At 47.2% G+C, this 27,817-nt stretch overlaps 1 protein-coding gene across 1 annotated transcript in view; it reads right to left on the bottom strand.

The window, feature by feature from the left end:
• LOC125281748 (myomegalin-like) overlaps positions 1-27,817 on the bottom strand; it is a 132,580-nt gene that overhangs the window by 11,617 nt on the left and 93,146 nt on the right. Inside the window, 17 exon segments of the mRNA XM_057310763.1 lie at positions 574-763; positions 2,391-2,510; positions 3,206-3,337; positions 4,296-4,547; positions 7,793-7,978; positions 9,911-9,944; positions 9,947-10,068; positions 10,720-10,943; positions 11,997-12,048; positions 13,075-13,310; positions 14,950-15,448; positions 16,059-16,108; positions 16,110-16,161; positions 17,045-17,237; positions 18,086-18,521; positions 21,914-22,146; positions 27,536-27,624. Coding sequence (XP_057166746.1) covers positions 574-763; positions 2,391-2,510; positions 3,206-3,337; positions 4,296-4,547; positions 7,793-7,978; positions 9,911-9,944; positions 9,947-10,068; positions 10,720-10,943; positions 11,997-12,048; positions 13,075-13,310; positions 14,950-15,448; positions 16,059-16,108; positions 16,110-16,161; positions 17,045-17,237; positions 18,086-18,521; positions 21,914-22,146; positions 27,536-27,624 — 3,100 coding nt within the window.

The following is a 27,817-nucleotide window of genomic DNA, read 5'->3' as shown; positions in this document are numbered from 1 at the left end:
TTGGGCCACAAAAATCACAAAACAGTAGAAAAATTTTCAAACCTCTATCTATATTTTTTATTTATTTTTAAGAGAGAAAGTGTTGGGGGGAGGGGCAGAGGGAGAAGGAGAGAGAATCTTTTTTTTTTTCACATTACTAACATTTATTATGATTTAAAAGATTTATTTATTTATTCATTTATTTGAGAGAGACAGTACATGCTTGCAAGCAGTGGGAGGGGCAGAGGAGGAAGGAGAGGAAGAGGGAAAGAATCCCAACCAGACTCCAAGCTGAGCACCAAGCTTGTTCTCAGGACCCTGAGATCATGACCTGAGCTAGACACAAAACTGACGGAGCCACCCAGGTGCCCCTGATATGCTGAAGCCTTCTAAAACAGGGTGTTACTCTCCCAACTCTGGCATGAAAAAGGCATTCCCAGAGAAGTCCTTCCCTCTGCTCAAAGTCATCCATAAATCAGGACTAGCAGAGGGGAAACTGAGAGTCCCCAAAGGCGCCAATACCTGTCTTGCCAATATCCCTTCTTCTAAATCTGCAAACAGGGCCACCTTCCTTCTTACTGGGCTCCCTCTTACCTGGAATCTTTCTCCTGGAGGGACAGGCGTTCCTCCTGGAAATGCAAGATCTCCTGCTGCTTCTCCTTCAAGTCTTCCAGAAGCTGCTGCCTTTCCCCCTTTTGGTGGTCCAGCTCCATCTCCAGCTCTTGAAGCCGTGATCGAGAGGACAGCAGAGCCTCCCTCAGGCATTCTGTCTCCTGGGAGTGCTCTGGTGAGCAGAACACAGGAGGATTTCTACCGTGGGGCCAATAGTCATCAGGAAGAGAAGCCCAGGCTCACCCATCCTGACACAGAGAACTAAGGCAACAGGAGGGCAGCTAATGCTGCAGCTGCTTAGGGAGGCAGAGGGTGTCAGGTCACTACATCCACACTCCCTGGGGAATGGGGAGCCTCCATCTGGGCAATGCTCTTGATCTTCTGATTTCATAAGGTCTACAAGGTCTACCCTGCTTTTGGAGAAAATGCTGCAGTTTCTTTCTTTCTAAGATTTTATTTATTTATTTGAGAGAGACAGACACAGAGCAGGAGCAGCAAGGAGGAGGCAGAGGGACAGAGAGAAGCAGACTCCCCTCCCCACTGAGCAGGGAGTCTGATACGGGGCTCAATCCCAGGACCTCGGGATCATGACCTGAGCCAAAGGCAGATGCTTAACCAACTGAGCCACCCAAGCGCCAAAAACGCTGTGGTTTCTAATGCTCACTGTTTTTAAGTTCACACACCCTCTGTGTGATAATCCGTTCTTGAATTTTGCCAAAGAGCAACATCAAGATTTCTTGTCTACGGTTTTTAGAATGTATTATATTCGTCAATTTGAAAATGGGGACATCTATTCTTTTCTGGGCTTGTGGCATCTCAATGATCTACATGATTTCTCAGAGACTAAGGACAGGCACGCTGAGAATCAGGCTGTAGGTGCTGTCAGTGGTCCGGCGGGAAGTCCCTGGGCCTGGTCGACTGTGCTTGCTCACATCTTAGTGTCTTCTCCCCTGTGAGGTCTGTGCTAGCCTGTCCCGGCATGCAATGGTGGTTTAGCAGTTGTGCCTTCTTTCTTATCTGTGACGACTCGTTACTTCCCCATCAGTGACCTTTCCCCTCACATCTTCCTGCTCTGAAGAGGCAAATTTAGAAATACCACTTGATGTCTCTTCCCGTTTCACAAGCATTCTTTCATTCTGGGTTTAATCCTTTAGGAAACTATTAGTCTTTTATGGCTATTCAATAAATATTTGCAGATAAATGTAATTTGTTATTGATCATATATTGATTTGATCAAGTCAATTGACACTAAGGTCAGCTGCCCCCCAGGTCACAGAGGAAATGATGCCCTCTCCCCCTTGGATGCCCATCGAATAGATGCCCCTTGGAAAGCTCTGGAGGACATTTGGCTGGTGCCTCCCGACACAAAGTCCTGAGGATTACTGAGCAGAGAGGAGCCCGAGTGGGTGAGTAAGGGGAGGTAGTGAGGAGATGGGGATGGCAGCTCAGTACCGGGAGAGACACATGAGGCTGCAGTGAAGTCTGGACAGGTAGAACAGACACCCAACTAGTATCCAGTTTCATAACTAATGACTGAATATCTGAGTATCTATGGGTTGCACAGAGGTTGTGGATTTCCCAGAGCTATTTCTGTCCCTAGAGACTCGGAGTGTGAGGGCCCATGGTTAGGACCTCTCAGGAAGCAGCCCCTTCTAGACTGAGGACAGCCATGGGACTTTGGGTTGGCGGATCTGGTTAGCTGTTGTCTCCACCTTCTTCTCTTGGCTTCAAGTCATGATTGGTGTGCCCATGGGGAAAGGGACCGGGAATGAGCACAGTGTGTGGCTTTTACCACCCACCTCTAGAAACATGACTCAGCTGAGCCTGAAGGCTCCGGTTTTCTTCCTTAAGGACTCTGTTCTCATTGTAGAGCTGGGATGTGGGTTCCAGGCCAGGACCGTAGAAATTAGAGCTGGATCCTGTCCCAGAAAGTGCAAGCAGACAAGTTACACATTTGGGTAAGAGACACTTTCAAGAAGCTACCCATTCTGTGCCTCCAGAAATACTGTCCCAACCCAGCAGCAGTGCTTGGGTACTCGAGGCCTGGACCCCAAGCCTGGTGGGCCAAATGCCTGGTTTCTGTGTGCCTCCTACCAGTGGGTTCTGTGCAGGCCCCACTACGTGCCCTAGCTTGCAGCTGTTCCAGAGGCTCTGGCCCTGCAATAGCAGCTTCTGTGCTGCGGGCAGGATGAGGGTGTGTAGAAGGAATGGCCTCCAAGGGACAGCAGAGAGGAGAGTAGCGGGAGAAAGGCCACCTCAGTGAGTGGCTGGGGGAGGGCGCCCGCTGACCTGGCTCTACCACCTGCCAATCACATGGCAAGGCACAGGGAGGTCAGTAGGCACTTATATGAGAAGATTAAGGATGGGATGAGAAGTCAGACACTATGGACACACCTTGTTAGTTCTGCCATGAGGAAAGTTCTCTCTTAGCTCCAGTCTATCTACAAAGTGAGGATAAGAGGACGGGCCCCACCTGCCTTGGCAGACTGTTTGGAAGGGGCAGGTAGAGAAAATCCTAGCATGGTGCTTTGAAAAGTGTGAAGCTCAGCTTAAGGGCCCTCCCTTCGGAAGTTCCCCAGTCCTGACAAAAGTGGGCAGCTCTGGCCTCTCCTACCATTCCCACGGGCCGTGCAGCTGAGCCGGTGTTCGAGCTGCTCCCGCAGGTGGTCATTAATGCAGATGGACTCCTCCAGCCGCTGACGCAGGTTCCGGATTTCACCAAGATGTTCTTCCAGCAGGTCAGCCCCTGCAACCATCCCGCCAGGACATGGAAGAGGTGGGAGGTGGGGAACCTGGTCGCTAGTGGGGCCCAGGTGGGGGTGGGGCTCAGCCAGCAGCTCCTCAGCAGGATCCCTAAACATCCCCATCCTTCCACTAACTGCATTCTCTCACATGGGCACTCAGGAACATGGCGACTCTGCTCCAAGACCAAACTGGCTTTCTGCCCCAGGACAGCCTGGTGCAAAGCCTCCTCCTACACACAGTAAGCATGAGGGAGTTTTAAAGATTACTTATTTATTTGAGAGAGAGAGAGAGAGCATGACCAGAGCAGAGAGGCAGAGAGAGAGGGAGAAGCAGGCTCCCCACTGAGCAGGGAGCCCAATGTGGGACTCGATCCCAGGACTCTGGGATCATGACCTGAGCTGAAGGCAGATGCTTAACCGACTGAGCCACCCAGGCACCCGAAAGTGTGAGGGAGTTTTAAATATAAGTGTGCAGTGACCAGTGTAACTGGTGCGAGGGAGTTCCACATGGTTTAGAAAAATAACTGAAGTATCTGGAAAGGTGTGGTGACCTAAGTGTGACTTTCTCTCTTGAGTGCATTAGGGAAGACCTCACTCTGCCCTGATACCATTCCTCTTACTGACTCTTGACTGAACATTCTTTAATGAGGCATCAAGCCCTTCCTCCAGCCTCAGAGAGGAGATAAAAGTCCATGGACATGAACTTCTCCCGTGTGGCTAATGACATGAGTGTGAGAGCACAGGATGTGTCCCAGACTTTCCCAGGCCCCTGAATAGCACTGAGGCCCTGTGAAGGGTGGCCGAAGGGGGCCACTTAGAAAGGTCCAGCCCTTTCATTTTATCCCCACTCCGTGAGCCGGGGACTAGAGAGATGAAAAATGCCCCTGCCCAGGTAGGAGAGGGGTAGACTCTCAATGAGATTTTGTTTCATAGGCTGACCCATTCAGCTTCATGTTTTACCTGTGGGTTTGGAGTCAAGCTGACACACAGAGGATCCTGAGGACAGGTTGCCTGATACACTCCCTTTCTGAGGCCTCATCACATCCCACTGGCTGCTGCTGCCCAGGTAGCCAGGCTCCAGGATTCTGCCCAGTTCTGTGCTGCCCCTCAGAGGAGAGTGGGGCTGGGCGGGGTTGAGATAGTGGGAAGAGGTGGCTTCTAAATGGTTGCTTGGCAATGCAGCTGGGGAAGGAGGATGGACGGTGCTGACACCTGGGCAGAAAGAAACCGGAGTGAGGAAGAGAGGATTGGAAGGGAAGGACCAGCAACGAAGTGTGGGATTGTTAAGAATGGACACTAAAGGGGACGTGCGATGTCAGAGATCCCAGTATGTTGCAGAATACTGGTTAGATGAAGACCATACCCTAGAGGCCATAACTTTCACCCCATGTGTTTGCTGGCATGAGACACCAAGAGGCAGAGGATGGATAAAGTATCTGAAAGTCACCAGGAAAAGGAAAAGTCCAGTGGCCCCACTCCTGGCTTCTATTATAATTCCTCCTGATAGAGCCCAGGAAAATTCCAGAACTCAGTCCCAAAGTCAGGGGATATAGCACATTCCTATTTACAGACGTGCTCAGTACTAGCATCCATGGAGGGATGTAGGACCTTTCATTTAACATAGGCTTATGCTTTCATAGATCTTGGGAAATCATCGGCCTTCCCCTAAGCCAAATCATCTCTGCTTCTATGTAAAAAGAAGTCTCTGGGAGAGACAGAGAGAGATGGGCAGGGCTGCAGTTTAGGATATTTACATTCAGAAGACTGCTTTCTTTTAGGGATTATCAGCATGGACAGCAGAGTAAACAGATAGCTCACCCGAAGCAAAGAGGAAGAGGTCATCATTCCTTCCAACCAAGCCAAACTCCTCTGAGGGGATAATGCAACTGGCACTTGTCAATTTTTATCTCCAGTTGTAACTGGCTCTCAAATTTGGCTACATATTAGAGTCACCTTGGAAAATGTAAACAAATATACACTGAAGCCCAGACCTCCCAGAGATTTTGACTTAACTGGGGGTACAGCTTAGGCACTGGATGGTTTAAAGTTCTCCCAGGTGATTCTAATACGCAGCAAAGTTTGAGCAGTACTGTCCTGGGTCTCTCCCTCCACAATTTGCAAAATACTAGATGTTCATTAGGATCACTGGGAATTAAAGAGAGCGATGAGAAATGTCAGCATCTGAATTTTTTTTTTTTTTAAGTAAACTCCATGCCCAGTGTGGAACCCAACGTGGGGCTTGGACCCATGACCCTGAAATCAAGACCTGAGCTGAGAACAAGAGCCAGATGCTTAGCCAACTGAGCTATCCACACGCCCCTCAGCATCTAAATTTTAGTTGGGATTCAGTAAAGATGTGATTTCCTACCTCTTCCACACCCCCTTCCTCCCCAGCCCAACACAACGCAAAGGGTTGTGTTGACAGCTTACTTTTTAACCAAGGTCGTAGAAGGTTCCAAGTCTATCAGTAACAGCAATCAGTATTCTCATGTTCCAGTTTGCCCTGGTCACACAACATAGAGCACATGCCCTAAACCATGCAAAGACACTGGACAGATTCTAGCACAAGGAGATTTTTGCCCCACGGTGACCCGAGAAGCCGCCATGCACCACTGTCCACATGGAAGCTTTGTTCAAAGCAAACAAGGAACACTGGTAAGCTGTAGACCCTCAGAGAGAGCTGTGCTTCAGGTCAGACAGACAAGACAGGGCTATAATCTTGCTCACCAAAGCTGGGACCATCCAAACTCTGGTCAATGGCTCCGACTAGGTATGACTTCAACACATATCAACAGACCCTTTATCATGTACAGATGTGTCCTATTTTTCCTTTGGGACAAAGACAAACTGACAAGTATGGAAAGGTAAAGGAAAAGAAAAGTAAGCTAGAGAACATTCTTGCCCTTTTGATATGGGACAAATTTGTTATCCATCAACTGTTGGTTCCAGAACTGCTAAAATAACAAGTTCTAGATCAGAGACATCAGAACCTTCTACTGATCTCTAAAGAGAAACAGAAAAGGTTGTTACAAGGGGCTTCCAGAATCTGTCGAGCTTAGCTCTGAGCAGGATGGTAACAAAACCATCCTAGGCAGAAAAGGTATCATGGAAAAACAGGACTGGGAGCAGAAGACCTGGATTCAAGCCCGTCTCTCCCACTTACTAGTAACCTTCAACAAGTAGCTCTACTCCCCTAAGCCTTAGTCCCCTACTCTGACTCTACCTATCATGCAAGTGGTGTGAGGCTCAGGGAAGAACAGGTTCGTGTTGCTGGGTAAGCCTAGACTGCTACCCCTGCGTGAAGCTGCAATAAGCAGGAGGCAGTCTTCTAGACTTCCCTGCCTGCAAAAAAGGAACATGTGCAAACTCTCCTAAAAAGGGTTTTACCTAATTGGTTCTGGGAATCAAAGTGGAACAGAGTAGACTAGACAGTGTATTCATTTTCAGCGTTGACAAAAGAAATAAGGTGGGGTAAATGACAACTGGGGTTTCAGGTGTATGACTCTCAGCTGTGGTCTTAGGTTACTCGACACAGCACCTGGTGACCCTTACCATCAATCTCTGGCTCACCTGAGTTATTTTTTTTTTAAGGCACAGAATGTGGTTTTAAGGTAACATCGAACTGATTTCTAGGTGCTGTTTTTGTTTTTGTTTTTGTTTTCGTTTTAGCATTACTAGAGAGCAAATTCCTCATGTGAGGGTTTTCCTTATTTTTTTCTAAGCTATAATTGATCACACACAAAATCTTTATGAGGCATCCAGCCCATACATATATCAAAGCCTTTCCAAAAAGCTGACTGACTGCACACAGTCTGTAACTGATAAGATCAATGATCTCTGGGAGTCAGAGGACAGAATTTACAATCAGGTATCACAGTCTGTGCTTCTGGTTCTAGCCGCCCACATGTCACCTGTCCAGGGGTGGAAATGAACCTTGTGCCATAGGAAGAGGGGCTTAGTCACCTCTTCTGAATCCTCTACTACTACTACTACCCTTTTGGCTCTCCACCTGATGATGTCAGGATCTCACCTTGATTAAGAGCATTTTTCACAGGAGGAGAATATAACAGGCCTGGAAAGGATTCCCCGGAAAGTGGCCGTCTTTCTCATGGCCTCTTCGTCTCACATAGGCAACACAAAAGCTGTGGCCCATGCCCTGCCTACAAACACATCACCGGCGTGTCAGGCCTTCAGCATACTCGTTGGTACCCCACACTGTCAGCAGCAGGAGAGGAGCAGCTCTAGGGCCTGGTGAAGCGATGAGACACACACACCAGCAAGACAACAGTAAATATATTTCCCAAAAAAAGCAAGCTGGGCCATCTGTCAACCATCTGCTGGCAACGTGTACACCCTATGTTCTTTTTAAGAACTCTGCCACCAAGCCAAAGCCATGCAGAGCCACGCAGGGTGGGGCTGCCATGCCCAAGCACACAGATGCAGCAGGAAGTGCTCACTTTCTCCCAACTGTTTCTGCAGCATCTGCAGCCCCTGCTGAGCCTCTGCCAAGGAGACCACGGGTGTCTCACCGCAGCCAAGGAGGGGAGGGCCAGTGGAGCTGAAAGGCAGGAAGCTGGGGGGAGCTGAGGGCAGTGGTGCCTGGGGAAGTCTAACCAGCGTGGGTATGGAGGGACAATGAAGGCCTAGACTTGGGAAGAAAGGAGACAAGTCATTAGAAAGAAAGTGAGAGAAAGGAACGGGGAAAAGATGGAGAAGATGAAACTATTTCTTGTGCAGATGTCTCCCTGCGGGGTGGCTATCATTCCACGTGGTGCTGGCGGACAAGGCAAAAGGCAAGCATTGCTATCCAAGAGGCTGGCTTAGTTGACCGCTCCTCCTTCTCCCTTGCCAGGGATATCCGGCATACATATTCTATGCTCATCTTGGAAACCACTGGCTCTAGAAGGCAAGGTGGCAGAACTGTAACCCAGGCAGCTATGGGAGCCACTCCCAGCCATCCCAGGTACGGATGGGTCAGGACGGCTGTGCCTCAGTGTTCTCAAGTGCCCCGGGCATGAGTCGGTCCTTGCTCCTGTGACAAGACTCCCGACAACTAGAACTCCTCTGAGAGCATGAAGGCTCACCCTGAGGAGGGCAGGAGCGGGCTACCACTGTGGGGAAATGTGCATTCCTCATGCATGTAATTCAAGAGCATCATGGAAACAAACCTCAGAATCTCAAATCAATGGGTTCATTCACCAAATGAAAAATAAAGGTCTTGCTGCAGTGACTCAGACACAATAGCTTGCATGCCTGCTGGGCATTCACATCCCTCAGGAAAAATTCTTAATACGTGCAGATTCTTCAGGCCCTGATCTACTAAGTCATAAACTTTGGGAGGGGGGCTTAGAAATTTGCATTTAAAATAAATCTTCACAGATGAGCATGATGCAGCCCATCTACAGACAGGTCTCTAGGGACCCTGCGATGTTCTGATGTTTGAATCCGTCTCCTCTTTCCTAAAAACAGTTATATGGCAGGTAGCCCTCGGAGGGAGCAGAAACCAAGGCTGACCTGCGGAGAATGCCTTCCAAGGAAGAGAATGAATACATTCTAATCACATCCCTCGCCCCAGAATGCTGACACGTTATCAGAGCAGCATGGCAAGGACACCCACATTGCCAAGTAACACAGGCCAGGCATCCTTCAGGGAGGCGTTCTGATTTTAAAATCCCTGGCCTTCTGCCCTGTTTGACCCCAAAGCATTTACACAGATGTCTACAGGGCTAGGCAAATAGCTTTTCCCCATGACTTCCTGGGCCAGCTGCTGTCTACTCTGGCCCAGAAACATTGAGCCCCGGCTCAGAAAGAGCCAGACACAACCCCTTCTTAAGATTTTGGCTGACTTGTTCTCAGGAGAGACAGGGGCAGCAGAAGGAAAGCACCGTGTTTCTTCGGGCACCTTACCACAAGCCACACTGAAGGCATCCAGCTGGTGATGGCAGGAGGTAGGAGGCGAGGACAAGGTTTGCCTTTGCCCTGCCATCACTGGTGTGGGGCCCTAATTAACAGCAGACCCCCTGGCAATTCGGTTGGGGCAGGTAAATGAAATGTATCCCTCCAACTGGCTGCAGGACATGCACTAGGTACATACCAAGGGCTGCCAGCCAGTTCATAAATCCGTGAGTGATCGTGTGATGTGAACAGAAGCTAGTCTGAGGACATGGACATCCCGAGCTGCTGCAGAGACCCACCGTGCAGATAAAATGGGTAATTCTTAGAGGCGAGCAGCAGAAGGGACTTTCTTTTTGTTCTTTGGCTACTGAAATCCTGGGAGAAACATTTTGCTCCCCAGAGTGAAATGAAAGAATGAAAATGTTTACTTTAAAATGATTTGCCAACTACTGGTCAAAATTGGGATGCAGATCCAAGTCTATGTGGATCTCTGATTTGTCTACAATATTTAAAACAAAGAAAACGCAGACACAGTTGGTGAACTATGATGGCCTCTTGATTTCGTCTAGGATTTGCTGCAGAGAAGCCCCTGACAGTGGAAACATTCGTCCTTGAAGAAGAGTCAAACAGGCTGCTGAGGAAGAGGAGACAAAGCTCTGGCCGTGTTGGCTGTCGCATACCTGGATGGGCCTGGCTGGCCTCCTGGGGGGGGGGGGGGTCTGGGGAGCTGGCAAGCTGATGGGTTTGCTGCTGGGTTCGGCCTTAACCCCCTGAGGTGCACTGGTTGCTGATGACTTAGAAGACAGTACAGCGGAATGACTCAAATGATGGATGGAATCTACAAAACCCATGAATGAAAGAAAATGTTTGGTGGTCGACAAAGAACTGGAATCTGGCCTTATATTTAACCAGCGGTACCAGGGCAGAGCCTTGCTTTCTGGGAAAGCACCAAGCACAAGCACTGTGAGCAGGGTTCATTTCCTTGTTTGCAGATAGCTTCTTGAGGGAAGCAAACCACCTTAGAGGTGAGAGTGGGGCCCAGACATGGAAACCCATGGAAATGGCGTTTCCAAGAATACCAGGTGGAACCGACAGCATCTGTGGCCACTGACAGATACTCAGGGGATACTGGCTCAGGAAATGGAGTGAGCAAGGCCACTGCAGGAGGGAGAAGATGTCCCATTTTAAGAAGGAAGTCAGCAGTCTATGCTCATGAAGCAATGGGGAAGAAAAGCCTTCCAGGATCTTCTCCTTCTTCCTATTGCAGTTCCCCTTGGGTCTACCAGCATGCACATCCAGTGGAGACCCAGTGACACCCTGTGGAGTCAGGAGCACAGCAAAGATCCTGAGCCACTGGGGCGTGTGCTTGGTGCTTGGTCCCAGAGCCACATTCAGCCTGATACACACCGAGGTGGAGCTATAAGGCCTGGCTACAGAAGTCTCCTCTCCGCCTGGAGAAAAGTGGTACCACCCAGAAAGCAGAGGCTACCTGAGTGGCCAGGCAGAGCCTTCTTCTCTTCATAGTGCGTGTACTCGCTGGCTACATCCATGTCAGAGCAGGCTTCCAGCTCATCAGACAGGAAGGAGGAGCTGCTGGGAGAGCGCTGGGAGTCCGATAAGGCATGGCTACTGAAGGGCGTGAGGGACCGGGCATCCACCTTGGCCTGCAGGACCTCAATCACTTTCTCCTTCTCCTGCAGCTCCCTGCTGAGCCTATTAAGGTGAAGGGGGACAACAGGTGAAGCCAAGGTCACTGGACCAACTAGTCCTGACTAAGGCACACGGGAAAAGCTGCAGGAGTCAAGGGAACCATTCTGGCATAGAACGATCAAAATAACCTATCACTGATTAGGGGCGGAGGGTAGGTGGGGTGCAGAGGGAGGAGGAGGTGCAATAGCCACCCAGGGCACTGGCCCCGTGAGATGCTGGGGACTAGCGGAGCCCCAGCCAGCCCTCTAAAGCACAGCTGCTCCAAGTGTGGCCCCAGCAGAGCTGCTGGTTATCAGTCTCCAAGAAGGTAAGTACAGTAACTGAAGGTGAGCAGTGAGAAACATACAGCATCTTGGCATTGCCACTGACAACCAAGAGCAGGATGTGTGGAATCATCTGGCTGATTGAGGGTACAGCCCACATATGTGTCTGTGATGGATCAGAAATGAAAACAGAACCAAAACACTTTGCTCTTCATGACAGGTATTCTGAGAATGGTCTAAAAAGTGGTCTAAAGCACACTTCTGACACAGAGGGGCTTGAACTGGTGGCTACAACAGATTTTGAGCCTGTATTTTACTACACATGATAAGAGTCTATGCAGTGATTCATGGAAAACTGGTTCCTGAGATACTGCAGCCTCCCAGGCATCTGCAACGTCCAGGCCTTTCCCCCCTAGGAACTGTACTGTGGTTCTTTGATTCTTTTTTTCCCCCAAGGAAATTGAACGATTATTAAACTAGCTGCCAACTCAACTCAGGGTAAGCCAACTTAGTAGCACAAAGGAGGAAAGCAGAGGAGAACTCTGGGGGTGCCAAGGGCCCCTGGACCCTGGTTAGTTTACTGTTGGGTCAGACCAACTCTAGTTTACCAAGCCTGGAGAATAAATATGCAAATAGAAATCAACAGAATTATGGCAAAAGAGCGTAAAGAATTAGGCTAAGGTGTTCCATGAATAAATGAATTCATTATAATCAGCATTTCCCCTCCCTGATCTGCAAAGTTGCAGTCACCCTGGACCCCTTGGGCCTTGTTCCTGATCCTGTTTCAAATTACCTGAGGGCCAGCGGTTCAAGTCCACCCTGATCTTTCTCACTTTTATGATCCTCTGTAAGCCAAATTCAGAAAGAAATGGTAAGAAATTAAACAGGTCCCACTTCCCACATTATAAATGCACAAGTACAGAGTGGTGACTCCTCTGTGTATGTCCAGGACATGTAGGAGAATTACTTGGGAAGGCTGCAGACTGTATCCTCGGAGGGGAGACCTTTAGGCTCTCTTGAGCTCACCAGGCAGACCTCCCCTGACCTGGTGAACAGCATCATGACTTCCTCTGCCCTAAATCAATGCAAAGAAGTTTAAAAGGCACTTGCCCAGCTTCTTTCTGGACCATTCCAGCTTCCAAGCCTGCCACAGACTGACTCGCAGATGTATGCTGTGTGTCCCATCACAGCATTCATGTGGAACCCACTCTTGCTCCGAGGAGATGACAAACCGCCCTGTCCCACCTCTGCACCTGCCACCAGCATGTGGGATGTCTGGCCCCCAACTCGGATCCTGCTGTACTCCCTGGGTTACTCCCAGGAAATGTTTTCTAAGTAAAGAGCTCCAATGATAACCAACATTCCTAGCCCTTGCACTATGACATTCAGTGTCCAAATCACATCCAAAGGGCAGGGTGCTTTCACTATATTGGGGTTATATTCATGTACGACACCATGAAATAAACAAAGAGACAGACACTGAAAGGCTAAGTCATTGCCCAAAGCAAGTTAATGGCGGCATCCAGGGCACAGCTTGAGTCTTGCAATTTTCAGGTCAGACTCTTTTCACTATGATGAGGTCCTCCAATCTCTTCTCCCTTTCTCCCCCTTAGCACTGGATGGACACAGCCTGCTTTCCTAAAGGCCACTTGCCACGAGTGCTCCAGTTTCTGCCATTGCAATCATGACCTCCCCAACCCTGTGTTCCTCCTCAGTGCTCCCCACCAGCCAGTCCCGATCCTGCGATGGCCCCAGGAAATGAAGTGGAAGCAGGACCTGGGTGAAAAGGCTGTGGTGGAGGTGTGGTGGCCACCTGGGCCTGGAGCTGTGGGAGTGACTGAGTGTGTGCCAAAGCTGTATGGTCAACTTACTGGTGCTGAGTTTGCTGGTAAGCCTCTCTGTCAGCTGGCTTCCCTGGGTGAGCTGCTCCCGGAAGCTCTGCCCCAGGTAGTAGTCAATGTCATTGCTCCCAAGAAGGTCCTCAAAAGATTTTACTGTATCTTTGGCATCCTGGGTGAGAAGATAACAGATACCTCTGCCTTCTCGCATCTTTTGGCGTAGGTTCGACAGCTCTCGGGCCTGATCCTGAATCAGGGAGTCATATTTCCTAATACAGGAGACAAGAGGAAAAAATAGGAATGAAAATGAGTGAATGTTAAATTATGGGCCTTCAATAGAGATTTCCGTGAGAACATCTCTAAGGAGGTCCCCACGCCAAATTCTGGCACAGAAACCAAAGAAGGTACTTAAGAGTAAATCCTGCTCTGATACGCGACATCAATTTAGTGTGCCATCATTCTTATGCTGTTTTATATGTATTAGTCATATGTCCAGAAGAATCCTAAGTCCTGTGGACGTAAATACAATGCCAAATTTTACATTCCTCACAGGACTAGTTGAGTGTAGATTCACCGTTGATACTCAAGAAACACTAAATGTATTTATTGAGTAGATACTCAACAAACACAATAAATAAAAATAAATTCAACGATTAGAATCACTTAATCCTGGCACACCAGGCTGGCTCAGTCAGAAGAGCACACGACTCCTGATATCAGGTTCGTGAGTTCAAGCCCCACATTGGGTGGACAGCATATGTAAAATAAACAAACAAACCAACATGGGGGGAGGGGAAGGAATCACTTAATCCTAAGTCTAGATAGGATCTTTCGTGCCTTCTATTTGGAAGACCGTCTATATTACGGCAGACTGTATTTTGCCAAGATGGCCGTTACGCAAGTTCCTGTTCCACATGATGTTTTGTAAATGTGCCTTTGCCCCTTCTCTCATTAGCAGGTAGAGGCTGTTCTCCACCTCCTTAAATTTGGGCAAGCTCTGTGACCACCACGACCGAGATAATGATGGAAGCGACATTGTGCCAAGCCCAGGAGTAGCTCTTAACTGTCTTGGCAACTTCTACTTCCTGTCAGTTGGAAGCCAGCTGCCATGTAGAAGTGGAACCACCCTGGGACCACCATACTGTGAGAGGCCCACCCCAGGAAGAAAGGCCCTGGAAGACGAGAAGCTAAGGGTGGAAAGGGAGAAGCCAAGGAGCACCACATTGCCAGACACATCAAGGAAGAAGCTATGTCCATCTCCAGCCACCACTGGACAGCAGCCCCATGAGAGACCCCCAAGTGAGAGCCACTCTGCTGAGCCCCGTCAATCCACATAAATTATTGTTTGAGGCCACTAAGCTGTTGGATGGTTTGACATTCAGTGCAAATAACAAGGACAGATACCTAGATAGAAGTCTACCCAGTGTTTTTCAATACAAAGTATCAATAACAGTATCAGTTATGGTAAGTAGTACTGAGAGCTTAATATATGTTAAGCAATTATAAGCACTTATACTAATTCATTTAAACCCAATAACTACCCTTTGAGATAGGTTCTCTTACTCTCCTCATTTAATAGGTAAGGAAAGAGGCCCAGAAAGTCTAAGTAAGTTATACAGTTAGGAAGTTCCAGAGCTAGGATTCAGACCCAGGCAGTCTGGCTCCAGTCTTACTACGACACCACATATCCGGTCGCTTTACTAATAGATTCCTGAGAGGAGATCTCAGAGACCTGGTGTCTCCCAGCAGGGCCTACTGACCTGTCTTCAGATCTAGGCCTAGCATTTAAGCGGGTGTTCTTCTGATTGCCCTGATAGGTTCTCTCTTCTACCTGCCTGGGCTAGCCCACCTCCAACACAAACTTAGACATCATCAATCAAATAAGGGTCCAAAGAGTGCCCCTCTTACCCAGGCCATGAGGCTGATCTCAGCTCCTCTGCCAGCTTCCCTTCCACTCCAGTTTTCGGGAGCTGGGCCACTCTCTGGATCAGACTCTCCAGATCCTTTTTAGCCTGAAGCCCCGGGGGGTAGAAAGCCCCAGTGCCATCAGAGAGCCACCCCTCATCCTCATCAGTGACACTGTGAGGTGAGGATCCCTCGAGGGTGCCAACGGCCTTCAGCTTTCGAGGTCTCTCCAGACTAGATGAATAATCGCTTGTAACTGAGAGGGACCGGACCTGGCTCTTGAGGTTTTGAATGATCTTGTTGGCATTCTGCAGCTGGGCCTTCAGGTCTCTGATGTCCTTATGTAGGACAGAGATGTCTTCCGACTTTCCATATGCCTGGAACTCCTCCTGCTTCCCTCGAGGGCTCTCCAAGGGCTTCTTCCCTGGGGAGCTGGCCGCTGGGGAGCCCAGGTGCCCCTCCATCAGGATGGTTTCCCTGAGGCTGTTATGCTCCTCACACTCTGAGAAAAGACAAAGACATCCTCCTGAATAAAGCTATGCATGCTGCTGTAGCTGGAGCAGCTTTGGTGCTGGGGATAAGAAGTCCTAGAGAAAAAGTTGAAGCGGGACTTTATTCAGCCCTGCACGTTACTAGCATTCAAACCTGGTATTTCTTATCCACTCAACAGCCCTGCAGATGAGGCACAGTCACCTTCTACTGCACGGAGTGTTTTTTCTTTTCTCGATTTCAGTTTGGTGGGTGTCCCTACAGTCAAAGTCCTTTAATGATGGAAAAACAGGTCTTTTTAGCTGAGGGTTTGCATATCTCCGAAAGCTCATCTGGTTTCTTCATGAAAAAGTCAGCCTTAGACGATCATCTGTTGGATAAAACTTTTCTTCTCTTAATTAACAGAGTATGTTGAAAACTAGAGACATTCCAACTCACACTCAGCCTCACATTGGATAAGACTTCTCTGCCAAACTTCCTGTGCCTTGCTAGTCCTGGGGTCCCCTTCAGTCTACAGCACCCCCTCAGCCCTACTCCTCATCAGGTGTGGGACTGGTTAACAGCTCCTAGATGTGAAGGGCGACTCCAGGGAGGCCAGGTGAGCCCTTCCCTTGTGTTCCTACCGGGACTGGTGCTCTCCTCCCGCTCAGCCTCATTCTCACTTCGGCCACAGGTCCTGGAGGTCCACCTGCACCTGCTTGCTGTCCTGCTTCACCAAGGATTCACCTGCGTGGGAAGAGACAGAGGGTGTCACGGAGGCTCTGAATGTCCCACGTACCCCCTCAACCTCAATGGCATGTGCCCTAGCCCTCAGGGGACAGGGAGGTCAGAGCCAGAGTGGGATGGATGGTTCTTTGGACTCAAGTGGGAGAAAAGACCACCCACTCCAGGCAGGACTTCCTTGCACCAGGATGAGCCTGTTTGCCACTGATGATCTCACCTCCAACAACTGAGACTTTGTAGGGACCAGACATCTTTAAGTTGGGTATTATACAAATCATCATCCCTAGAAGCCCCAGTGAAACCAGCAACTGCTTTATCCACAGAGGCTCAGTAAATACGTGAATGGAGCTGAACTAATTTAGAGTCCTAAAACATCGAGATCCATACTGTTCTATAAGATAGCTATCAGCCACATGTGACTACTTCATATTAAATTAATTAAAATTAAATAAAACTCCCAAGTTGAACTAGCCACATTTCATGTGCCCCATAAGCATTTCCATCACCCCAGAAAGCTCTACTAGAAAGCATGGATTCTAAACCAACGGTGATGACATATTTTTGAAGAATATGGTTTGGTGCCAAGAGGAGGAGAGGAACTATCAGTATATGTTGAGAGATGTAAAGCATTTTGCTGACTATACCAGAAATCAGCAAACCTAAATGTTGGCCCATTTCCTCCCTATATGCTCACTGCAAACTTGCTTTGTTCTTTATTCTTCTCTGCCAGGTGCAAAAACTGAAGTTAAATATGCATTTCCACAGTTCTAGGACCTGGTCAGGATTAAATTTGTTTTGAGGCTGGGAAAGAAAAGGGAAGTCTGCAAAGCATGTAGTTTCTCAGGGAGAAGACAGACACCTTGGTGATGGTGAACCTAAGACTTACTAAGCATGACTCTGTATTTCTCCAGCTGGTTGGCCTGGGCAAAGACTGTGGCTTCTGATATCAGCAGCTTCTCCTGGAGATCCTGATAGTGTTGTTTGCATTGGGCCAACTGGGAGCGCAGGTGGTTGGTGGATCCAGGAAGGCTAAATTCTGACTGAGGCCCAGGGTCTCGGGCCTGGGGCCGGTTATCCAGCTGTGAAAAGAGCCAGCACAGGGACCAGCCAGTCACGGCTCCTTCCCTTTCTGAACCTGTGGACTTTACTCATGGGTTTGTTACAGCATTCCTCACGGCCTTTGGTAGTGGCTTGCTTTCCAGCTCCGAGCTCCTGCAGAGCTAGGATCGTGTTTTATTCATCTCTGTATCTACAGCACATACTACAGCGCCAGTAGAGTCCAGTGAGGAGCTCTCAGTATATGTTGGTGCAGTGGTTGAAAAGAGGAGTGTAGACACCTCTCCTCATCTCTCCCTGTGCTCCTGCCCCACCCTTGTCCCCCCCCCCCAAATCCTCTATATTCCCTATTTACTCAATACTCAGCAAAGCCCCTCCCATTATGAGGATCCTGACAGCCCCTCCTGTGGCTCAGGAACAGACACCTGGGATGAGCTGTGATGAAAATGGCAGGGATAAGGAGAGATGTCATTACACACCACTTGTCTGGGCTGCCTTAACCCCCAGGCATCCCTATACCACATCCTATTGAAATGATCTGTTTTGTGCCATCTTTCCCCACCGTACTGCGTACTTACAGGGCAGAGACCAGGTCTTACTGCCTGCTGCCCAATGCCTACTGTGTCATCTGGAAAATTAAGTGCTGAAGAAATATTTATGAAAAAGTAATCACCCAATTAATATTTATGAGATAAGGTTGTAAAAGCTTTTATAAAGGCTGAATGTGTATACAATATTATTACCACCGCTTGGGGGCAAAGGTGCCCTTCCTCAGACCCTCATGACCCATGGGGCAGAACTGTTTAAGGTAAACACTGTTACCACCAGCCCTTCTCCACAGGTCTTTCATTCCATCTAATCCCGCACTTACTTGGTGGCCATCCACTATGAGTGCAGCCCCAAGGTCAAGGCCCTGGGGTCTGGGGCAGGGCCTTATGGTCACGGGCTCCTCTTCTTGGCGTTGGGGCTTCTCAGGAGAACAGACCAGCGCTGTATTCATTCTGTCAATCTCCCGGGCCAGGCGCGCAAGGAGCTCTGGACTAAGTTTACTATTTCCGTCCTTGCTGCTTAGCACCAGCTGTTCTTTGAGGAGGTTGATGATGTTGTGGGCATTCTTCAGTTTTCCCTGGAGCTTTCTGAACTCAGCCTGAAGGCTATTCTCACTCAGACCCCCTCTGGCTACCACAGTTTCCACTGTCACCTCGCCCTTCTCCTTGTCTTCCTTGATCTCCCATCCATCAGACATTTCTTCTCCCATCTGCTCTTTCAGCTCTGCATTCTCAAGGCAAAGGCTCAGCATGGTGTTCCTGCAGGAAACACACACACAATGAGGGGCTGGCTCCGCTCTTGGCCTCGCTTCCTGTAGTCCCCATCTTGGTCCAGCAGAGACTCAGAGATACCCCCAAAGCACGAAGCCACCTCAGAGACCAACAAGGACTCCCTTATTTGATAGACAAGGAAACCAAAACTCAAGAAGAGGAGAGACTTGCCCACACTTCCATAGCCACCTGGTGACAACACAGTCCCTAAAAATCTTGGACTCAACACACCGGTCTAGTTGTCTTTACCCTGGTCATTCAGCCTCATGTTTTTTTTTTTTTTTTAAGATTTTATTTATTTTAGATAGAAAGAGCACAAGTGGGAGCAGAGGGAGAGGGAGAAGCAGGCTCCCGCTGAGCAGGGAGCCCAACGCGGGGCTCAGTCCTAGGACCCTGGGATCATGACCTGAGCTGACGATCGATGCTCAACTGACTGAGCCACCCAGGCATCCCCTCAGCCTCATGTTCTAATTTTCAGTGGCTTCTGGAATAAACAAGGGTACTTACAGTGTTAAGGAAGACAAAACAATAAGAAAGACCTTGCCTAGACAAATTTATTATGGATTCTACAATTCTATTAGTTATCATCAGTCAGTTTTCAACCACTGGATGAGAAAGTGGGACCTAGGAACAAAAGAATTAAATAATACCAATCTAGAACTACAATCAATTGCACTTCTGTAATTCTTTGCTTTATGTCTGGCTCTTGTGATGGATCATCTTCTGTCCTGTTCACCTGTATCCCCAGAGCCTTCACAAATCCTGCCACATAGAACATTCACATTTGCAGAAGAAATAAAATGGATAAACAACTAATTTTCACCAAGACATTCTAGATTCCATCCTTACTTCCCACCATACCCTTCACCAAGTTTGGATGGAAATGATTAAAAAAAACAACCATGGCTTTAACAAGGCAATTCATTTAAGTAGGCAGTTTGCTTAACCTCTTTGAGCCTCAGTCTCCTTTTACATAACATGAGGATAACTCGTACCTAGTAGAGTTACTGGATGCTTAAATGAACTAGCATATATGGTCTGGTAAGCTCAGGGTCTTCAACAGAGCAGTCCTTTTATTCTGCTGTACTAGCTTCAGACCTGAAAAGTACTACCATCAGAATCCTATGAGGTGCTTAAAAAAAAAAAAACAACAACTTTAGAGCTAAGGCTTACGGATCTACATTTTACTCAGGTTCTCTGGGTGATCCTTAGCACACTACTTTGAGAACCGCTGACTAGAAGAGGCAAAGAAAATAAGTGATTCACACCTGGAAGGATGCACAGTTAGATTAGAATCCTGAAGTCTTGGAACCAAGAGCAGGGCTTATCTAGTGTGAATCAAGGAAGAAAATACTTTAGGACACAGGAATCAGATAGACTATCCAGGAGAGAGTTTCCTCAATGGAGAGGAAGGGCGACATTTTGCCAAAACTGAGGTGTCAGATGGAGAGAAGGCAACACATGTGTAGTATGGAAAAGAATATTTGATATTATGTTCTAGCTTCATGTTTTGGGGAAAAACTCCGCTGTTTTCACGACACAAACCGATGAAAGCAAAGCTCAACAAAGTGTCCTCAAAAGATAGGCTATTCGTTTGATAGATTCTGTCTTCCACAGTATCTGTGATTCTTAAGGTTGTGTGGAGAGCTCAGAGTTTCAGCTTAGTAACTCCGGAGAAAAAAGAAAATAGTCCATGGAGGTATCTGCACTTGGTTTGATTGTATATTCAGCTGTATGATCAAAAGAGATGTACTGTTCTTACCCATGAGCTTAATCAAGTTTACACATAAAAAAAGTTAAGCAAAACTTTGCTTGTGGCACCTGGCTGGTTCAGTCAGTAGAGCACACAACTCTTGATCTCAAGGTTATGACTTCAAGCCCCATGTTGGGCATAGAGCTTATTTTAAAAACAAAAACAAAAACCTTACGCTTTCGCTTAAGTAGAATTTCACTTCAGTAGAAAGAAATATCATGGGGGTGACTCAGTCAGTTAAACGTCCAACTCTTGATTTCAGCTCAGGTCATGATCTCAGGGTTGTGAGACTGAGCCCCACATCAAGCTCCACACCAGGCATGGAGCCTGCTTAAGACTCTGTCTCCTTCTCCCTCCACCCCTCCCCCACTTGAGCTCTCTTTCTGAAGAACAAGAAGGAGGAGGAGGAGGAGGAGGAGGAGGAGGAGGAGGAGGAGGAGAAGAAATATCATGGTAATTCAGAGTGAAAGAACCAGCATGAAGGATGATCACAAGAATACTTCCAAGATTGTTTGACAAAGTATATAGCATAGAAGAAAAGGCTTAGATATTAAAAATTGGGAGGCAGGGGTCTAGCCATGGACTAATATGCAACTTTGAGCAAGTTGCTAGAACTTTTTAGACCAGAGTTTTCTTGACTTTGAAATAAGGATTAGGCTAGACGCCAAGGTCCTCTTCAGCGCTAAGATTATTCTATGACGTGGGCATGTTTAAGTGGCACATAATAGGAAGGGAAACAATAGGGCATGGATTTAAATTTGTACTTTTGCACTGCTGTGTTCTAAACAACAGGCCACAATGATTATGACCCTCAGGGATGAATGAAGGAGTGAATGGATTAGCCCTACATTATCAGCATGCTCCCCAAGCATCTTTTGAAAAAATGGCTTTAAAAACAGAGTAGCCAGGGGCACCCAAGTGGCTCAGTTGGTTAAGTGCCTGCCTTCGGCTCAGGTCATGAACCTAGGGTCCTGGGACTGAGCCCCACATCGGGCTCCCTGCTCAGCAGGGAGTCTGCTTCTCCCTCTCCTCCCCACCTCTGTTCACCCTATCTCTGTCTCTCTCTTTCTCAAATAAATAAATAAAATATTTTAAAAAAACAGAGTGGCCAATCTAACCAATGAATCAGCTATATACCACTTTTGTAAAGTTAACAAAACAGCAGAGATTATTAACATTGCTATTCCATGATTTAGGGATTCATGCTGCTAAGAGAGAGCTGAGTGGAAACAAAGGGGCCCCTGTAAAAATCCTCCTCCCTCATGGAGTATTTGGGTTCCACACACAGCAGTGAAGCATCATGGGTAGTAGGAGATTTCTCCTATGTTCCAGTCAATGCAAAAGAGCAACACCTGTCATACAACTGGGAGATTTTCACTCATGAATACATGGCTAATAATGGGCACTATTGTACTGAATTAAGACCAGATTTAAATAATTTGAATGATCACCATTATCCAATATTATTGAGTTTTCTCTAAAGAATTTGAACCATTAACACATGGAGCTTGGGATGTGGACCAAGAAGCCCTACAGCAGCACAAATGCCTTGGCTGCAGCAAGGTGAACTCCTTGGCTATGGTGGCCTCTCGGTGGACAGGCCTTCCTTCTCTGGGTGGTGTCCTACCTGATGTGGGCCACAGAGGAGAATCCTGCTTCCTCAATTTGAGCCTTTAGCTCCTTCATTTCCCCCTCAGCTCTCCTCTTCTCCTCTAAGTGCTGGTGGATCTCAGCCCTCAGGTGGAGCATTTCCTCCTGAAGACCTCTGTTATTGTCCCCTCCTGTTGAGGAAGGAGGGGGAAGACATACATTCTGGGTCTCCACAGCTGCCAGGCTCTTCTCCAAGGCCACCTTGATGATCTGAAAGAAAATCATAATTTAAAGAAGTTAGGTCAGGAGAGAGGATCCAAGAGGAACATCAGATTGCAAAGGCAGCCTTTCATAGGAACAAAAAAGGCAGCCCTAAAATGAGCTCGCCCTAAGGACTTCCTCAGCCATAAGGGTTCTGGAGACTGGTCTGGGTGGGGAGGACACAAGAGGGCAGGGGGGATTGCTGCCATGGGCAGGAAGAGCAGCATCCAGATGTTGGTGAGAAAAAAACACAAGCACATCATATATCAAAACCCAGTGCAAACACATGAGGTTTACACAGGACTGGAGAGTGTGGATGCTGTGATTCTTCTCTTCCTGGGAGACAGAGTCCCCTGAGAGGCTTCTTACAAGATGGGAAACTTCCTTGACTCCACAACATCCGAGTCCTTGACTACAAAGACCTCGGCTTGAGACACCAGCTCTCAAAGCCTAAGGCCATGTCTGCCCCTCAGGCCCTAAAAAGGAAGACGAAGACAGAAGGCACTCAGCTACAAGTAAAACAGCAGCTTAATTTCACTGGCAGCAGGAGAATCACGCCCTATAACTACAGAGAAGGTAAAGTGAGGCCACCTGCCCACGTGTTGGTTATCACCCTTGTGCTGACGCTGCCAGGCAAATTCTCTCTACAAATCTAAGCACCTGAGAAGAAAACAAGGTGGAAATAACTTCCCAACACCTTTCTATGTTTTGGGGATAATCCTGAAGTGACTCTTCAGTGCGTCAACTCAAGGAGATCATGTAGCTTTTCCTCAAAGAATTTTTTTAAGACTGTCTTATTGTTCATCTTGGGCTCCTCTCCAGTTTCCCCCACACTTTTAAAAGTATAGAAACTAAAACCTGAGTATGAGAACGCACTCACTGTATGACTAAGTATTTTGGTGCAAGCATTTCTTGTCCATCCATCCAATATGAATTTTAATACATCCCAAAGCCATGTGGCTTCTTTCTCCGCTCTGTGACTGCACTTTGGGGTTCTACTTAGCTTCGGGTCTATTTTGATCTCCCAGTTTTCCACCTCTCTCCCACATATATTTCTAGCTCTTGCTGTTCCTTCTATCTGTATTAATAGTGTGACTTGTACTTGTTGCTGGCAAATGCATTCTGGCTATCCAGAATCATTTCTCAATGATCCAAGTCCTCAAAATATTTTATGTGGCTCTCCATAAATCAAGTAGTACCCACTCAGTTGGGGATGATTTGTAGAATTAATTATATGCTTTGTATCTTCATTCAGGTCACAAATATATTGAACAGAACAGGGCCCAGAGCAGCTTAAACGGATCTATGATTGACAGAGCTGCTTGGCCTGGCACAAAGCCATAGACTTTTGCTTGTAACTGAGTGTAGTAAGACGTAGGCTGTATGGGTGGAGTTGGTTCATGGCATGTATGTGCCATGGCATTTAATAGCACAGCAGTTGAGGTTGCAAAGAAAGAGAATGAAGAAAGATGCATAGACACAGTTGCTCATTTCCCAGGCATTCCTAGGGCTCTGAGCCTGACATTTGTCTCCCTGGCTCTGCTGCTGGGCTCAGTTACACTGTCCTATCTCCATATGTGCCACCAAGCACTTGGGACAAAACAAAGAACGGGAGACTGGATAAAACCACTTTTGAAAATTTAGGACCTCAACCTCTCATTAAAACTATGTGATGTCACCTTTCTGTATAAACCCTTTCCAACTAACTTAACTGAAATAAACATTGCCAGGGCGCCTGGGTGGCTCAGTCGGGTAAGTGTCTGCCTTCAGCTCAGGTCGTGCATGATCTCAGGGTCCTGGGATTGAGCCCCACATTGGGCTCCCTTCTCAGCGGGGAGTCTGCTTCCCCTTCTGCCCCTGCTTGTGCTCTCTCTCTCTCAAATAAATAAATAAAACCTTTAAAAAATAAATAAATAAACATTGCCATCAGCTTTGAATATGGGCACTTTATATCTCTCTAAAACCTAAGCGTTCCTTCTCTTTAAAAATAACATCTCATCTCGGGGTGCCTGGGTGGCTCATTTGGTCAAGCGTCTGCCATTGGCTCAGGTCATCATCCTGGGGTCCTGGGATTGCTGCCATGGGCCCTGCGTCAGTATCCCTGCTCAGCAGGGGAGTTTGCTTGTCCCTCTCCCCCTACCCTTACCCCCTGCTCGTGCTCTCTCTCTCTCTCTCAAATAAATAAATAAAATCTAAAAAAAAAAAAAACCCTCACTTTAATGATACCTATCTTTTTTTTTTTTTAAGGTAGGCTCTACACCCAGTGAGGAGCCTAACGCAGGGCCTGAACTCATGACCCCGAGATCAAGACCTGAGTGGAGATCAATAGCTGGCTGCCCAGCTGACTGAGCCACCCAGGTGCCCCAGCTGTACCTATCTATTTTTAAACTTCCTTCTGCATCTATGTGATATTCTATTGATTTAAATATACCTAGTTTCTTTAAAAAGAAAAAAAATAAGAACCACAGAATGTCAATACCAGAAAGGGCCTGAACGTACACCTGGTCTAATTTCCCACTTTAAAATTAGAATATAGAGCTATGATTTGTTTCCAAGCTAATTTGGGTTCTGTGTCAAAGGGAGCTTACTTTGGCTATCTTTAAAATTAAAATGTAAATGCATGAAAAATGATTCAGAATCTAGCTTTTAATCAGTTTTTCTTTCTCATCCATGGAAAGTCGATATTTCTACATTTTCCCCAAATAAAACCCCAGGGCTTTCAGTATGTGGTGGTAGGATGAATCCTTTAGGTCTATTGTTAATCATATCTCTTACAGGTTCCTCCCCACCGGCCATTTCCTAATTCATCTGTTCTAGTGCTTCCATGGCATAATTAAACCTTTTTTGTGTGTACTGGGTTTCCTTTGACCCTACACGTCTGATCTCTTATTTGAATTGAGTTGTTTTCTTTTTACCCTATGACATAGGTAAATGTAAATCAGTTCTCACACCCATGAAGGGCATTAATGATTTTTTCTCAAGTTCTTCACACTAAGTCTACTGACTTTTTTCTCCTTCATTGCATTTGAATCTTGATTCTTGATTAACTTTTTTCCACTGCAAAAGTTCAAAAGAAGAAAGGCAATGCTTGATTCGTTACACAGGCATTTCCTAGTTATTACAGACCTTACATTTGCTTGAGAATGGGATTTTGTGGGAGATACTTAGGGAAAATTACCAACATAGCCAGACCTGAGACTTCCTCATGTAAATGAGTCTAAAAATAAGGAGGGCACGTATTGCATGGGGCACTGGGTGTTATACGCAAGTAATGAATCATGGAACTTTACATGTATGGTGACTAACATAACATAATAAAAAATTATTATTAAAAAAAAATAGGGATGAAGCAACTTGCTTTGGCCAAAAGATAGCTCTTGCTGTGGAAGGAACACCAAGTGGGATGTGTTTGTGAGGGGAAGTCTGGGTAAGCCCGAGGTAGGAAGATAGCTTGGTGTTGAGTAAAGTTTACCTTCCAAGGACACAGCAAGGAGGAACTCAGAGCCTGATTGTAAGGGACTATTTCCCCAGAAACCAGCACACACAGTTTTGAGAATCTGGACACAAAACAGTTACAGCAAAACAAGCTTTATTTATCTGGCAGCAGGAGAGTCACGCCCTCAAACTCCAGAAAGGTTGAAGTGAATTTACAATGATATCATACACCAAGGTTCCTCCTACCCAAAACTAGAGATTGATTTTCAAGGAAAGGTGATGGAAAGAAAATGATGCTTCCCCAAGATATTCTTCATCTGGCAGGTACCTAAATTTGTTTATCATGAGTCAAGCCCTCATAGAAAGGTGGACTAATAATTTATTAAGTATCTCGGCCAAGTAATAGGGCAGACATTGCAAGGGAAATACACATGCCCCAATGTAAAGGTTTATTCCAGGGTTGAACTGACCTTCTCAAAATGTGGTCTGGTCATTTGCTCCATGCTACGCTATAGGAAGATGCTTCACATCTGTGTCTCTTGTTCACTTTTTCTGAAGCTAATCCTGTCCACAGCAGCAATAACCACCAGTGACCACTGACATCCCAATCTAACTCTTGGAGTGGACATTTGCTTATCTTGCAGATCCCTCTCTTCTCCCCAAAGCTCCTCAGTAACATTAAGGAGTGCGAGGCAGAGGGATCTGTCCAGAGGGGTAGTAGTTTACATAATTAAAGTCACAAGCATTGGTTAGGAGGACTTAGAAGAAGCTGTTCAAGCAAAAAGAGAAGTAGAACTCATGTAAGAATTTAAGGAGAAGTAAGGGTCAGGTGTGGCTAGAGCAACAAAAGGGGGATCTTGGTAGAAGGTAAAGAAATGGTGTTGAGGACGTGAGGTATCCCAGACAACTAACTACTCATGTCCTCAAGAGCCAAAGACTGTGCCAAGTCCTATGAGATTTAAGGAATGTTCATGTAGGTTCTTTTTGTTGGTCTCCTCTTTTTCTTCTACAGGAGGTATAGAGGCAGACCCAGAAAGCCTCATTTTCCCAGCAGTTTTCTTAATAGCTCCAAGGAAGCTATTACTGGAAAACCCCAGCTACTTCTGCAGAAGAATGGATACCAATGATCCACTTTCTCCTTCATAACTCAGAGATTCACAGGCATGATTCATCCAGGAGACATGATTGCTAAGTGTCACTGAGCAAGGTGGAGACACATAGGAGTGCCAGTGAGGGCAAGGGGATCAATGTCGGTGACTTAATCTCTGAGGTCCAGGATATTCAACTCTTGAGCTTGTGAACATGCTGCTTACACCTTCACTGATGGCTGGTGGGAACAGTGTTTCAGCCTTGGGTACCAAGTTCTGAGGTTTGATGGGGGCTTGCTCTTGAAGTGTCACCCGCTGGTCACTGATGTGTCCCAACCTGGGTGGTCTGTCAGGTTGCCCAACGGAATTCTCTTTTGTGTAACGAGATTTCACCAAGACAGATCCCTGCTTTGGAAGCATTCCAGTCCTCTTGGAGGCTCTCAGAGAGCACTCTCCTGAAGCAGGTCTTAGGCCTGCCACCTCCCCAAGCAGCCCTCCGATGACTCCCTGGCTTCTGTGGTGTGTTTCAAATACAAAAGCCCAAGAGGGGAACTGTCCATGGTCTTGTTGTAAGTGAAAATTCTTCTGAAGCTATAGCTATAGATGGTACATAGGGGCAAAGGTGGGAAGGAGGAACAAGAGATAGAAGGAGTAAAAAGAAAAAAAAGGTGGATTGGAGAGAAAAGTGGAGTAAGGATAGGGGTTGGCTGGTAAGGTGGCTGGGAAGCTCAGGGAGGGCGGAAAGAAGACTGGGAAGTGGTTTTTATAAAAAGATAGCTTCTTACTCTAGGCTCACAAGGGCTACAGGAGACCACCAGACCCCAAAGGGCTATGAGCCTTCCACCCTGGGAACCCAGAACCTGACTTGGACTTACTTGCTGGTGGCTATTGTGTGCAGCCTCCTCCTCAATGCTGTCCGTGAACTCGGTGCTAGCATCTTCGGTATCGTCCCCTGCAGCAGCACCTGGAAGTGAGTCCAGAAGAGAAAGGTGATTCCCTTTACAGGTGGCTTCCAGACAGCAGCTAAAATTACACTTTTTGCCATCTGCCTCTGATTTCTTCCTTTCCCCATATGCATGGCCCCCTAGCCAGTAGGGCTGAAGGTGGAACCAGTGTGCCAGATCTGTAGAAAAGCTTTATATCACTGATACTTTCTT

Source organism: Ursus arctos, unplaced genomic scaffold, assembly GCF_023065955.2.
Source record: "Ursus arctos isolate Adak ecotype North America unplaced genomic scaffold, UrsArc2.0 scaffold_12, whole genome shotgun sequence".
In the NCBI taxonomy this organism is placed as follows: domain Eukaryota; kingdom Metazoa; phylum Chordata; class Mammalia; order Carnivora; family Ursidae; genus Ursus; species Ursus arctos.
The sequence above is the reverse complement of the archived record's forward strand: the minus strand, read 5'-3'. Positions and strand labels throughout refer to the sequence as shown.